Genomic DNA, 15,935 nt, shown 5'->3' on the forward strand with positions numbered 1-15,935 from the left:
TTGTTGAGGCAAACTCCATGAAAATATTACCACACACCACCACAGCCCACTCTCAAGGCCCACACCAACCTTGAAAATGTGACTCCTGCTAATAATGTTTGACTAAATCAGTGTAACAACTTGACTACTAAGTTTACAAAGTGTTGTCCATTCTAAACAATAGCCAGAATATTCATAATTAGCTACATTCGTTCATTAATTCATTATCTGTAACCCTTATCCAGTTCAGGGTCGCGGTGGGTCCAGAGCCTACGTGGAATCATTGGGTGCAAGACGGGAATACACCCTGGAGGGGGCTAATTAGCTACAGTTTGTAATATATTTATAGAACACAGTCATTTTGAACTTCATTTGATGTAAAGATATTGAAAGTTGTAAAATAAACACACACTTCTCACTGTTCTGTTTTTTGGCTTTCTGTATAATTCTATTCTCAAAATATGCTTATTGCATTTGTTTTGGTTCTGTCTCATTTCTAATAATTTAGAGTTATGTGAAATATTGCTGAATTTTTATGGCTTTAAATCAGAATTTGGGTGAAGGTTCTGTTATTTTATGTCCAACAAATATCATTATATAAGGTGGAGGAAGTCATTTTAAATGGCTCCTCAGAAAAAATAAACACTGTCCCGGCCATTGTTTGTAAAATAGAAAGGAAAACACAGGAGTGATTCTGTCAGTCAAACAGTGCTTCTTGTTTTCCAGAAATGTGCATCCATAGTAACTGACAGCAGGTTTATTTGTCTGACAAATGTGAAATTTCTGGCTTTACTTCTAGCAGTGTCTAGAAGGCTGCTAAAAGACGAATGGGAAAAAGCTAATAAAACAATTTAAGGAAATCCATATTTTAATGAACAATGTTAAATTTCAGATTGTTTGTGATAGATGGATGCAAGTATATTGATCTCAAGGGAAAATGCAGCTATAATAATATGTTTTTAATGCAGTATCTGGTTATTCTAATTAACAGAGGTCTCTATGGTTGTGCTTTCAATGACAATTTGGACCTGTTTTGAAGATGGAATGAATTGATAAATAGAATGGGGAGGCAAATAAGGCTATGCAGAAACACTGGGGGTTTACATTTTCCAGAGTACACCAATAAAAGTAGATAATTTAATGTTTTAAATAAAATATTCTGTGAATTATGAGATTTCATCAATTATATATTGAAGTAAACAAAGGTTTTGATTCATTTTCAGGGCCCCTGTCAGTCACTGGCCCTTAGAATCTTATTAAATCTTTCCCTGCCATAAGGAGGCCCTGCATCCTCCCCATCAATAGCATAAGTAGGTGGTCGTAATGTTATGTCTCACATGTGTTCATGAAACTGGACAGGAATCTTTGCATCAGGACTGCAGTTATTTGCAATGTAGGGCACGAAAACAGAAAAACCAGAGAAGCAAACTTCAAACATAAAACACAAATTGGCTCATTTACTATGTAATGTGGGCAAACCTAGGAAAACTGATTCCTCTTCGAACTTTTTCAAATGTGAGCAAGGAGAATGAAGCTAAATGCTAAATGTGAGTAAATGAAAGAGAAAGAGAACAAGAAAGAAAAGGACAGAAAGTGGGGGCCTAGAGAGGAAGTAATATGAGAGCCTACAGTCTACTTAGTGTACCTCCCACAGGCCTAGTCACCATGCTGGAATATTAAAACTATATATCACTCTGACACACACATGTCCAGAAGCCCAGCGTTTTGAAGAAGAGTAATGATCCACTCACTAACGTCAGTCTCACCACAATTAATACCTCAAACTCTCAGCTTAACTCACAGCAGCATCGTGAGCACAACAGTGTAATTACATAACTGGAGTATAATTAGGTATAATTGACTGATACTAGTGAGAGTTTTGTTTTTTTCCCCTCTTTCATATCACTCAAACTTAATAACCTTCACCATTGTTTGAACATGAGGTTCACCATTAAGTTCATTTCCCCTGTTGATGTCAAACCAACAATTCCTTCTCAAAACTGACTATGATCTATGGATGGTGGGTGCTGCTGCCTTGCTCCCTACTGCCCACAGGTAACTGTGTAAGCCAGCAGCAAAACAGATCATTGTCATTAGACAGATATAATCAGTTAGTATTCCCACCTTCATTTAATGTCATAATATTCAGCAATATATGCGTTAACATACTAAATAAATGTTTAAAAAAAAACAAGCTAAAACATTTGGTTGGTGGGTTTGCTAGTTGAAATGATTGATACAGCAGGGTAGAGCTATAGATTGTTAGCTAGCATTTTAACCAAATTCAAACTTTGAATAAAACTCCTTAACACACTCAAGTCATAAAATTGGAAAAGACACTTATAGTTAAGCACAACGTGAAATGTTAGCTTGTTGAAAGAGTTGCCGGAGCTAGCTAGCATGCTAATTTGAAACACAACTGATGAAAATGACCAAACACAAAATTTTTCCTATGTGGACAGTTTTGTAAGTACTGAAATACTTGTTTGAAATATAGCAGTGGGCAAAACACCCCTTCAAGGCAAAATCTTCTCCTTTGGAAAAATTGTACCCCCCCCCCCCCCACACACACACACACACACCCCAACCAACTCTCTGAGAGATTAAGATGGGAACTGGTAATTATGAGAATGGTTTAATACTTTTGTGTGATAACCTTGGAGGTGCCCTAATGGCTACACTAATTATTATAATAGATGTTTAATCTGTGATTAATTTCAGGAGCCATTATATGTGACTCTGACAAAATTAATGACTTAGCCAGAGCAGGGTGTTTGAGGGAGGGGACTTGATTATTGACCTCAAAGTTTTGTCCAGTGGCCGTCAGCTGAACTGGGCACTCTGTCACACACTGCCCTCACCACACACTTCTTCATTAAAAGATGAATACAAAAAACCCAGCAGCAGCAAACAGAGAGGGAATAAAAGCAATAATGCTCTCCACTTTGAAGAAGGTTCCTGATAATTACGAGCTCTGAGGCACATAGGGACATTTACCTCTTACAGCAAAGAAAAAAATAAAACTTAAAAACTAAGCAGCCGAAAGCATTTATCAGGCCAGATGGACCTCATTCCCCACAATGCTGCTTTGTTTGTGAGAGTGGTGGTTCACTCAGTATGTACTGGCTTCTCATACAAATACCACCTTGGAGTGAGACCCTGCATTACAATTTGAACCATGTGAGACAGCAGAGTGAAAAGGTGCTATTTGATTTCAGATTTATTTAGAATTTTACAACTGCCTTATTATTTTGCCAGATTCTATGGCAATCTTTTGGTTTCTTTATAGACTTTGCAACAGACAACCCTATAGAGAACCATTTTATAAATGACAGTACGAACAGTTTTAAAGGAGCAAACAGTTTTTCCACAAAATGTAGAAAATAACATTATGAACAAACATTTTTTATACTGTTTTTATTATATGTAACTCACATGAGGTGAAGAATCTTATTGCTTTGTAATCTCTGACAGAAGTAATTTATGCTCAATAACAGTTACTCCCACACAGGGTGGCAATATTTAAAATTGCTCAGTACAGAATCTCTGACACATACAAGCCACATGATGGTTTCATAAGAGAAAATGACTGATTGCTTCTTTAAAAATTCAACTACTTCCATTTTCTAAACCAAAATCTCTTTTTAAATACCGTCAAGGGAACCAAACATATTCCTGTGGCATAGCTATGCAGCTGCCATTATTTATGTCATATTTCCATTGAGACAATACAATGCCTCCTTCTCTAGAAGTGAACTGCTTCTCACAGTGGACAAATAACTGAAGACTTTCATGAATCTTCTTTCAGTTTCTTACCACAATGAGGTCGTTGAAGAGGAAGACCTCCCTCTGGTGAGCAGCTTGTTTCTGGGCCTTGTTGATGTCAGTCACTTCGAAGAGACGGCTGCAGCAGACCAATCTTCTGTGGGGCACTGAGAGGACCTGAGAGGAATGGCCAAACAGAGAAGAATGAAGATTCAATATTTAATAACAAAACTGAACCAGCAGCAATTTCTAATCATCTAGGAACTCAATAAAAGTATTCAGTTTTGGGAGAGGTTATTTATTTGATTCCAAAGATCAAATATCCTTATTTCCTTGGACACTTGCTATACCTCCTTCCTGAATATGGTGTTCCTGGTGGTTGCTAGGTTACTTCAGGAATTAGTTAGCAGGAAAAATATACAGCAGAAAATGACTATTACAACTACTACTCATAATACTACAAAAACAAAGAGAAGAGAAAAGACAATAAGAAGAAAAGAACAAAAATGCTATATTGTATAACACATATTTATGGCAGCAGAACAAGTTCACTTTGAGCCTGAGAAAACCTGTTTGAAAACCTGCACTCTGCACCAGTTCACCTGTCTGTGTTTACACTGACTTGATGTCAGTTATTTTACCCTGAATCCAGTATTTTGACCTCCATATGCTCAGCTTACAAAACAAAGGCAATTCCTTTCCTGGATATTTTAAAATATATTATATTTATACTCAAGTATAATAGTAGGTAATCTATTTTTACTCAGCTCTATTTAGCCATTTATATTTAGTCACTAATTCCTCTTTGGTGCTTAATTTTAATCAGTATTTTTTTAATAGACTGATCATTTCAGTGGCTTTGTAGCATTAAGATATTTTTTAGACAAGAAAGATCAAACATAAGAAAAAATAAAGTCATACAAAGTGCCTTTCGTGTGCTGAGTGTTGTAAGAATTTCCACTGCAGTTTGTGGCACAGATATTCAAATATTCATGTACAGTTATTATCACCGATCAAATTGGCCTAATCATTAGTAGCATATAACACATAATAACACCCTTTGTTTTTGAAGAAAGTTTAGATTAACAAGTGTCTTCAAGCTGTACCCTATGTAGTGTACTTTTGTTGTACTTTTACTATAGTTTCTGACAACTACAGTATTCCCCCACCCCCTGCTTAAGACTAATCATTTCCGCAAATAAATCCTAACCCCAGCTAATAACATACTTAACTGTTTTAGCTCTACACTCATGAGTTGCAGCAATAATGCAATTAAGATATGCTAATTGTAGCAATATGTAGCAAGAGAGGAGCAATATGTATATTATAAATGACAGAATGTGAGACACTGGAGGAGAGACCATTGAGAACTGGCTGTTAAAGAAAGCATGGGGTGGGTACATTGATCCTTCTCCACTCCATTGGCTCTCCTAAGAGACCTTTCCCATCTGTGCCTGTCTCGCTGTATGGCTCTCACCCACACGCTCTCTCTCTCTCTCTCTCTCTCTCTCTCTCTCTCTCTCTCTCTCTCTCTCTCTCTCTCTCTCCATTCATGTACAACACCATACTCTCTCCCCATGTAGCTTTCTCTCTTTGTCTCTTCATCTTCAGTATCTCTCTCTCCATGCCTCTCTCTCCATTCATGTACAAGCCCCTATTCTCTCCCTCTCCCCATTCATGTACAACCCCCTGCTCTCTCTCTCCCTGTCTCCCTCTCTCTCCCTCTTTCTCTCTCTCTTGGGGTAATAAGCCCACAGTCAGGCCTGGGTAGGGAATGAGAGCACAAGACAAACAGCAGTTAGAAAGAAGCTGATGTAGCGAGACACAGATGGGAAATCTATAATCTCTAGATGCGCAGACAAACACACATACATGCGCATACACACACACACACACACACACACACACAAAGCACAGATAGGAGATACAGCAGATAATCATAAGCCAAAATACAAATATCGGACTGCTCCTAGCACAATTAACTAGTCACAAAGGAATAATGTCTCTTTAATGGTAAACACAAAACACAAGCTAGGACCAAATTGGAAGCAACTTCCTCATTACATTTCCACTATATACATTATATGCCCAAAGGTTTGTGGCTAATTTTAGGTACAATCATTTGCAGACAGAGGTCTTCACTGGAGCACACACATCCTCTGTATTTATGAAAGAAAATGAGTAGCTCTGGAGATCACAGTGCTAAATACAAAGTGTCAATTAGAGAAGTACAATGCCCCAGATTTGGGTTGTGGTGCAATAAAACTGTATTATGAGAAGTGAAGAAGGACTATCCAGTACATTTGGGACAAGTTACAGAACACATTTTCTAAAGGCCTTTATTTTGGAAGTAAGGTATTAATATGAGTATACAAATAAACCTTATACTATATTTACATATTTCCACAAAAAAAAAAAAAAACACTTCATTTAAGACTGAAAATTTTTTTTGCCTTTTTCTGTATTTTGTCCTAGCAATCATCAGTATGAAGGAGAGGGTGCATCTCTGATAGGAGCATGATTAGGTTGGTTGGAGGCATGTGCTGAAATTCTAGTTAGACACTAGTGTTCAAATCACTTTGAATTTTTATAGGTCAAGATTTTTTTTGGTCAGTTTGCATGTTACTAAAACATAAATTGGAGTTGGAGAAGATGGAGGATCAAAGCAAGTCACTCTAAACCAATTTGACATCACACTCTGCACCAATTTGAGTTTCACATGGTTAGCAAAACACAGCAAGGCGGCAAATTAAAGCACACGGCTATGTTTGATCAAATCCCAGTGGGGAAACGTTGAATAACTGCTGAGTCTGATTTCACTTTCATATGAAGGACATTCACACTGCACCCATGTTCAGTACATTTCAAAAGCCATTGTTCAAGGGCTTTTCTCGGGTAGCGTAGTGGTCTAAGTGCTGGCAATCATCTGGAGATCATCAGCCCAGTGCTGCCTCAGCCATTGAAGACTGGGAGTTCAAGAAAGCAATACAGAGCATAATTTTCCTTACTCTCTGTGTGGGTAGAAGGCTTTCCCTCCTCATCATAATAATACAGGAAGCATGCCCTAGCCTGGACCCTCCCAGGTTAGTGACACCCAGAGTGACTGGAGTAATCTTAGTTAATGAGGGGGAAAATATGGAGAGAAAACTCGATAAAACTAATATTAAAAATTTGAATTTGAATGAAAAAACACTTATAAAGCCACACAGGCTGGCAGCAGTTTTTCAGCACAACTCTTTATTTCAGCACAACTATTTATTTACAATATGATTGTTGTAAAGATACGGTGCAATGTGGTGATCCAAGCATATTTTCATATTATATGAACTGTATGTTTTTACAGTGAGACATTGCTCATTAATATTCCCACTACACAATACTAGAACTAAAAATGACAAGGAATGCTCAAAGTGCTACAATATTCAGAGAGAGACTGCTTCATAAATTAAAAGTCACTTTCTTAGCCCTATCATCTGTATATTGCTGGCTCAGTCCCCAGATGATGCCTCAGTAGTCCTAGAAAGCACAACTGACCTCAATTTCCGATGGGTATGATGGTCCCAGATTAGATCTTCTTCCCTAAATATTGTTTACAGTCATTGGCTGTGGCATTACAATAGGAGCAGTTTAAAAAGAAATATTGATTGACCTGTATCACAGAGATAGAACATGCTAACCCTGTCATTGAATATGATTGGGGGCAGTCCAACTTGATTGGTGTAAATAGCTTTGACTAATAATAAGGGAAATCTTTCAAAAAAAAAAATGGGGATAAAAGTCAATTTGACACAAAGCTTGAGCAGTTTCAAGTTTTAGAGTTATTTGTAGGATTTATAGAATATACAGAGATGACTGTACATTTACTTTTAACCGCATAGTTCTCAGTGAGTTCAGTCCAGGTCTCAGCACAGCACATACTCTCCAGGTAAAAAAAATGGGAACAATGGTGAACAAGGGGATATTTATATGAAATACACCTTTTCCCTTTTTTTAATAAACATCCTGTAAATGGTTTCCATCCTTGGGACATTAGGTTCCCACAAAGAGCGAAATATCAATTACATATCAAAATATCTATATAAAGCACTGTCTTCAAATCAAAGCTTACACTTTGTGCATTTTATTCCACTCAGTCACTTACACATTTACCACATTTACGCTTCATTTTGCAGTACAGCGAACATAGCGTGTCTGATTAGAGATTGGTTTTAGACTCCGTGTGTGTTTCTGTGTGTGCACTTGTATGAGCATGCAGTGAGGCAGTGGTGTGTGTGGTGATTAAGCAGAGCTGAGGTGATGCCTTCATTAACTGGCAAGAAATCCAGTGTGTGGATATATTTAGTGCAGAATTCAGTGACGGCAGCCGCAGCACAGCCTGGAGTTACACTGAATCACCACGGAAACTGTGTGTGTGTGTGTGTGTGTGTGTGTGTGTGTGTGTGTGTGTGTGTGTGTGTGTGTGTGCGCATGTGTGCTTGTGTGCATGCATGCATGTGCAGATACTCAAGCATAAGAGCTGACAAATCATCAGAGTGACATGTTTGTGATACCCACACCAAGCAAATCTTTGATCTCTCCATATTTCTCTCTATCTCTCTCTCTCAGTTCTCAAGTTCTGTCTCTTCTTACAGAAGTGTATCATATGGACACATATGGGCGGAGCCACTTCTATTAATCAATGACCATTCAGTGGCAGACACTCATTTATCTTCAGAAGTGTGTTCACATTATCTGCTATGCTCCTCTATCTCTTTAAACGAGAAAACTATTCATCTTCCTTCAGTAATGTTTAGACATCTCGTAAATGGAGATGCCGCTTAAGAGTGAATTGCCAGGAAAAAAAAGTGTGTGCCATCACAAATATGTTGAAAGATCACCTTTGCAAAAAGCTTTTGACATCTTTTGATAAATGTGTATAATCTGATAACAGGACAGATATGTGTTCTTTATTAATATACTTAATATCATACTCAAACTATTCAAACACTGTGAAATGGCGCATTGACAAGCACATGGCTTTATAAATATCTAAACATTATAAATTCATTTGTGTCTCTGTATTTTGTGTCTTACAGGGTTTTTATGTTTTTCTATGCAGTGAGCTCTACATTCACTACTGAATCCAGAATTACACCAATTGTCCAGCAACTAACTACTAACCTCTGTTTCGAAATGTTCATATATGTAAAAGCAAACAAACAAGGCAAAAAAACACCCCATGAAAACACCACTGTAAGTTTGTTACCCACTTAATGGGGTCTCCCAATTTTTACGAGCAACCGTGTCTGAGCACTGCGAGTGTGGATGTGGTTATAAGGAAACTTCAAGTGCCCAGGTGATTTATTACCTACAATCAGCCAAAAAGAGAAACAAAAATGGAATCAAACAGAGAGAAAACGTAAAGTAAAAATAAAGAACAATGGGAGGCTTCGACCGCGTGGTTTGCTCTGGTCACAATGAATGATATTTTCTCGCTCCCTCTCTCTCTACATGCACACTGCTACGGGCGTCTAACAGCTACGTCCATTCCTACGTTATATCCCAGGAAAGAACAAACACATCTGAGGAGCCTCCCCCCGAACACATCTAACAAGCTCCTATCACTGAAGCCCCGCCCCGCAGCTAAACCAATACCGCCAAAGTGGGATGAAGTCCCATGATGTTATTCGCGTTAAAATACATATACATACACATTTACACATACACACACACATAATGCTATTAAATTAACATGACCTCTTTCTATGTATTACCTATAAGTATTCTCACATTTATTCCCAGGGAGGATCAGCTCCCTCCCTAAAGGTGGATCCGCCCAACAGGAGTAAGCTGCCTCAGTTCCTTTTATCTTCTTTTCATCCTATATAGACCTACACAACAGGACTCAAACTCTTTGTGAGTGTTGCACTCCATAGTCATACTGGTAATGTGCTACCTTGCCCCATCACAACCACTAAAAGAAGATTTATGATACATTACCAAGAGATAGGAAGGTTGACTAACAGGCATAATTGCAGTTGGACACTATTTCTATTTTTGGACAATAATGACCAATACAAAATAAATTTTACTAAAATTAATATTATGTATGAAAGGAAATTTTCCGTCTGAGCATTTTAATTAATTAATTATTTTTTATCATTTTTTTAACAAAATCTGATTCAGTCCAATCTAAAAGCTATGACTGGTTTAAGAGCAATACTCCAATGTTTTGGAGTATTTCACCCTCAGTTTCAGAGAATTCTCTGTGTGTAAATGACAGGGCCAAAAGCTACAACTGCATGTCCATGGCCTCTGCCCCCTAAATCATTTTATGTTTTAAATGCACCAATCATTTTTGGTGCAAAGATTTCTGTGTATTGAATTGGAAGTACACTAAGAATTCTACAAAAACCCATTAGACTGATCTGCATTACAGAATATTACATAACCCAACAAATGACATATTAAATGCCCTTTTAAGACTAACTCAAGTTCCTGTCCTATGTATTTTCCCTAGTCCTAAGCTTTAGGAAGTAACAAGGCTGGATTTGAAGAGGTCAGTCTTTAAAAACTGCTAGGAAAGCATTCCAGAGCTTTGAGTTCCTCACAGTGAGAGCCTGGATGACGATGTCTCTGGCCTGTGATTCTGCATCTCTGTTAGCAGACACTGTAAAGAGGATTTATTTAAGAGGATTTCTCATACCTGTGTGCTTTAATCATGGAATAATACTGCACTAGTAATAACGTCTAGGTTTAGTTAGAAGAGTGCACTTTAATAACAATGGAGGAGTGATGTGTTTGATGATCAGCATTAACAAAAGGATACAAAACATATAAAAATGAATTATACTCATTGCTATAATGCATTGCTCATTCTGAAAATTCTGTCAAAATTAAGGAATCTGGTTATGTAAATGAAAAGTGTTTATATATTTACATATACAAATGTTCCTTTAGAAACTGATTAAATTAATCAATCACATTTGAAGTGCAAATCTGTAGAATCATAGAAAAAATGGAACCAAAAAAAAAAATTTCTTTTTAAATGAACCTGAACCTTAGGGTCGAGCTGGTCTAGATTGTAATACCTCTGCCTGCATATGTAGTAGAAATAATAGTAATATTACAAATATCGTTTAATAATTTTAAATTACAATTTCATAATTTTTGACTAGAAAGCAAACACAAGGCTGTCAGGTTTTCCAGCTCAAACCTGTTAACACACAATGTAAATGAAACATAAATGTATTTGATTATGTAACTGTAATAATGGTGTGATTATTTAATAACTAAACACATCTCACAGTTAATCAGGTTTAAGTAAACCTGTGTGGCCTCGTTACTGCCCTGCTGTCTCTGTCATGATTAAATTACAGGAATTGTGATGTAATTATTGAGCCATATTATTAAATTTAGTGTTATATTATATTAAATTTGCTCTCAGAGTGTGATTAGAGAAGGACTTGCTCAAAGCTTTTAGCTGAATCAAACATTCAGTGTGAGAGGTAAAGGACATGCTGTCTCACAAAGTCACAGTCACAAAGTCAGTTGCCTTTAAAAAAAAATTTAAAGACTAGTTTCAAATGTTTAAAAGAATTCTCCCATTCCTATTTTGACCAAATTGGTCTCCTTCTACTGATAATATCTTTTGTGGACATTAACTACAGAACAAGCCTCACCGTCTTCATTCCCACAATGCTCTGCTCCACCTTGGTGACGTAAGTGACATGGTCTTCGTTGGAGCGCAGCTCTCTCTGCTGAATTCGCTCATAAATGCCCACCACCATGTCCCGAGGAATATCTGCTCCATCATCTACTCCTGTACACAATACACACACACACACACACACACACACACACACATACACATACATACATACACATAAACCAGATTAGAGCACTATGACCATATACTCCTGCATACATAAATACTATATATTCATCACTGTGTCAACCAACAGCTCTGAGTGTTATTCTGTCAAACAATATTTGACACACGCATGTGTCTGCATGGGTTTCCTCGGGGTGCTCCGGTTTCCTCCCACGGTCCAAAAACACACGTTGGTAGGTGGAATGGCGACTCAAAAGTGTCCGTAGGTGTGAGTGTGTGAGTGTGTGTTGCCCTGTGAAGGACCGGCGCCCCCTCCAGGGTGTATTTCCACCTTGCGCCCAATGATTCCAGGTAGACCCTGGACCCACCGCGACCCTGAACTGGAGTTACAGTTACAGATAATGAATGAATGAATGAATAAATGAATGAATGAATGAATGAATGAATGAATGAATGAATGAAAATGCAGTGTAAATGATCCACTGATCAAAACTTTTGAAATGAATAAATGACATCCATGATGCTTAAAGGCATGCCTTTTTGGTCTCCAAATTATATTTCTTTAGTTCTGAAGGTCATGCAACTAATTTAAATATTTAATTTGTATAAGTTTACCTTTAAAACCTGCGCAAGATGTAATTCAACAAGGTTGCCACACAAGCACATTCATATTGGAGTCAAAAAGCACTCTCACAATAGTTTTAGTCTCACAGCAAGAGATGAGAAATGAAGAAGGACTGGTATAGTCTAGAGAATACTGTGTGTGTGTTTGTGTTTCCAGGCAACCAAGCGTGGGTTCCTTCAGGCCTCCGCCCACACACACCTAAGGTACGCACACACAAGCGCTGGAATGTGCCAGCAGACGGATGCTGCGGCGACCGCAGGAAATCCCAAGATTAATGAATGTTTGGAGATGGCAGGTTAGCAGCCATCTGCAACCCAATCTAACTTAATACAGAGCTTAGCAGCGAGCGAGGGGAAGTAAGTTGGGGAGAAAAGCGGGCGTTAAGCTGAGTAATTATCCTCCAGAATATCTCTCACACTGAAGAAGCAGCCATACAAAACAAAACTTAAAATTTATTTCACTCTACTTTTGTCAGACGGGGAAGAAAATGATCACACTCTCAAAAGCTGATTCATTATGATTAACTCTGTTATAAATATTAATTCAGTGTTACAATGAGTCTAATGGGGACTATACATAAAAATTACATTCTCATTTGCTGTAATGATGACGGCAAGCTCTTCATAAATAAGTGCCATTAACAACTGTTGGCATCGTAAATCAGCCCTAGCCACAGCACCAAGGGAGCAGTTGGGGATTAGGTGCTTTGCTCAAGGGCACAACAGTTATGAGCTCTGGGGATCGAACCGGCAAACTTCCAGTTACACGGCCAATATTCTTGCTATCATTTCAAAATAACATATGATTTTATTCTTAATTTTATTATTATTATTAATAGTAGTAGTAATAGTAACATTGTTACATCAACAGCAAGTTACATTGTAAACTATATACGAAATGGAATGGGATGCTTTAAATGTTAAGGTTACGAAGTGTTGACTAGAGGAGAAGAAAGAGACACAACTTTGCCATGTAGAATAGCATAACTGATGTCTCTAGGGGATGTAGCCTCATATAATACATTTGGGACGAGAGAGAAGGTCTTAGTGATCAAAACGATTTATCAATTATCAGGACCCGTCCTCACTAATGTCCTCATGGCTGAATTCCATCAGATCCTCACATGTTTCAATGTTTCATTGTCTACTGTAAATCCTTCCCAGACCAGTAACAGCTGTAGAGATGACAAAGCCTCTGTTAATACCCCTAACTTTAGAAGAGATGCTGAGGACTCACTTGATTAGAAAGCTTGTAAATGATCAATATCAATAGTAAACTCTGAAGGCCAATAGCCCATTACTTATTTAATCTTACATTTAGCTCCTGTTAATAAGTGCCAGACCCATACTGACCAAAAGTAGAGGTCGATCTGGCGCTATTACAAGTGTGTGAATATGCATTCTGTTGAAATATGGCTGTGTGGAAGTAGCTGAGACACCCGTTACTGCAGGTTAAGTGACACTGGCAGCACCACAAAGCTCAATGTGTTTTGGGGGAAATGATGGCTGTGATAACGGCAGCAACAGGGGACATCACTCAGAAGAGATAGAGAGAGGGCGGGGGGCGCATGGTGGTGAAGATTTTGAAATTTGTTTCTCTCTTCTGTGTCTCCCAAATTCTCTCTCTCTTTGATTATTATTCCCTTCTAAAGTTCTGCCATTTGAAAGAACAGATAAATGGAGGGGTGGGTTAAAAAGAACTGACAGTTCAAAAACTGATGGCATTTTTAAACATTAAATGAAATATAGAGTGAATGTATTACTGTGAATTCAATCTCTCTCTCTGGCTCTTTCGTCTCTCTCTCTCTCTCTCTCTCTCTCTCTCTCTCTCTCTCTCTCTCACACACACACACACACACACACACACACACACACACACACTTAATGTTTAGGGTTATTGCAAGCGTTCCCTATAGCCTGTGGGATTGTTCCTCTTTAAAAAATAAAATGCACTGTTCCTTAATCCAGCCTTTCTCAGCCGGGGTTCCACGGCACCCTGGGGTGCCATTTGGTTTTGTCAGGAGTGCCGTTCAAAATATTTTGACACCACTGACATAAAAATAAAAACGATAGTTAGAAAACTATCATGAAAATGCAGCGACGAATTCAGAACAGTGACGTGGCCAGAAATAAAACTGCAGCTGGGCCTGAATAATTCCAGCTCCAGCGTTTACAACTAGAGGCGCAGGTAAAAGCAGGTGTCCAGTTTAGTTTGTTGATGGTGGGGGACTGTTAACTTTCAGTTTGTCTTTTGGTGATGACACACTTTACGCTCTTCACAAAAACAAAGCTGTGGGAGCATTTTGTGTAAAAAAATGTTTAAAAAATTATGGCCGATCACAGCTGGAGGCGTGTGTGTGTGTGTGTTTTGGCTGTCAGATGAATGCAGTTTCATTGGTGACTTCAAGTTTTACATACATTAAAGAGTGCTGTGATTGAGAAATGTTGAGAACCACTGCTTTCATCAATAAAGGATGCGATTTGGAATGGCATCTCTCACTCAGCCTCCATGTTTACAGCGTTTGGCCCCATACAGCCACAGCCTCTTACATGTCAGAGAGAAACGACAAAGCCAGTCCTGTTACTGGTGTGTTAGGGACACGGGAATTGTAGTGGAGAATGACATTTTTAACTGTTTGAGACCAAAAAATTCAGACTAGACTCTGACAGACCATTGTATGGTCATTTTTGTCCAATATTATTTCTAGAGACAAATAAGCTGCTGGATATTGTTCAGGACATATCCCTAACCCTAATCTTACACTATCAAGAGAATAACCATCTAATTAAGATTAAGATTTACCTTAAACTGCTAGAAGATGTGTCATGAGTGGAATAAGCTGTCAGTGTCATGGTTGGATAGTTCCACTTTGAAACCACAGAAAAGAGTCTTAATCCAGAGAGCTAGGATTTCTGATATTGTAAACGTAAGGAACCAATGCCACCAACAAGTCACAGATAAGTTGAAGAGGAGTAAAATGAGATAATGGTAGCGACTAAATGTGTATTCATACACTGTCAGAAAATTTGTCACTGTGGTGGTACCTTTTGCTGTCACTGTGGTGGTACCCTCAAGGGCACATATTTGTACATTTAGGGAACATAACTGTACCTTATTATTTTATAGTTATACAGTTTAAAATTGTGTTTATTTCATACGCCCCGTTTCACCTCCAGGACTTTTATTATGTTTTTTATATGGCAAAGTTCTATAATGAATGATTACAAACATGTAACTCTCCTTCTGGAGAATGAATGTAATGTACCTTGAACACAACTGGACTTTTAAACACTGTTGTACCTTTAAACTTTTTGTACCTTTAGTGACCAATAATGTATCGCTACCGTACCTTTTTTCTGAGAGTGTACACAGTAAATTCTCGAGTGTTAAATCAACAATATTAGTGTTAACTTAACACTGAAAGTATTAAATTATTACACTAATAATGTTGAATTAACACTGGTGAATTTACTGGGTATATCTGCACATATTGAAAGAATGAGATGGTACAATAGAGCTGTTACTTTGAAGGCATAAGAGGATTTTTTTTTCTCTGACATAGCTTATAAATATGTAGACCCCATCTCCACACACACAAAAACACACATATAAGAAGAAAAGGAAATTTAAAAAAAGTATATATTGCAGTGAAAGAGGTCAGAATGAGAGGTCTTTCTCTCTGTGTGTGTGTGTGTGTGTCTCTATCTCTCAGTCTCCTTCCTTCTCACTGTCATTTTATCTCTCCTTGTGTAG

At 37.9% G+C, this 15,935-nt stretch overlaps 1 protein-coding gene across 2 annotated transcripts in view; it reads right to left on the reverse strand.

Moving 5' to 3' along the window:
- The window catches only part of iqsec3a (IQ motif and Sec7 domain ArfGEF 3a), a 149,887-nt gene that overhangs the window by 16,584 nt on the left and 117,368 nt on the right, over positions 1-15,935 (reverse strand). For both annotated transcript variants that reach the window (XM_066667077.1, XM_066667075.1), the window contains exons 8-9: positions 11,406-11,545; positions 3,796-3,921 (exon numbers count right to left, since the gene is read on the reverse strand). In XM_066667077.1, coding sequence (XP_066523174.1) covers positions 3,796-3,921; positions 11,406-11,545 — 266 coding nt within the window. The remainder of the gene's footprint in view (positions 1-3,795; positions 3,922-11,405; positions 11,546-15,935) is intronic.

Source organism: Hoplias malabaricus, chromosome 4 (genome assembly GCF_029633855.1).
Source record: "Hoplias malabaricus isolate fHopMal1 chromosome 4, fHopMal1.hap1, whole genome shotgun sequence".
In the NCBI taxonomy this organism is placed as follows: domain Eukaryota; kingdom Metazoa; phylum Chordata; class Actinopteri; order Characiformes; family Erythrinidae; genus Hoplias; species Hoplias malabaricus.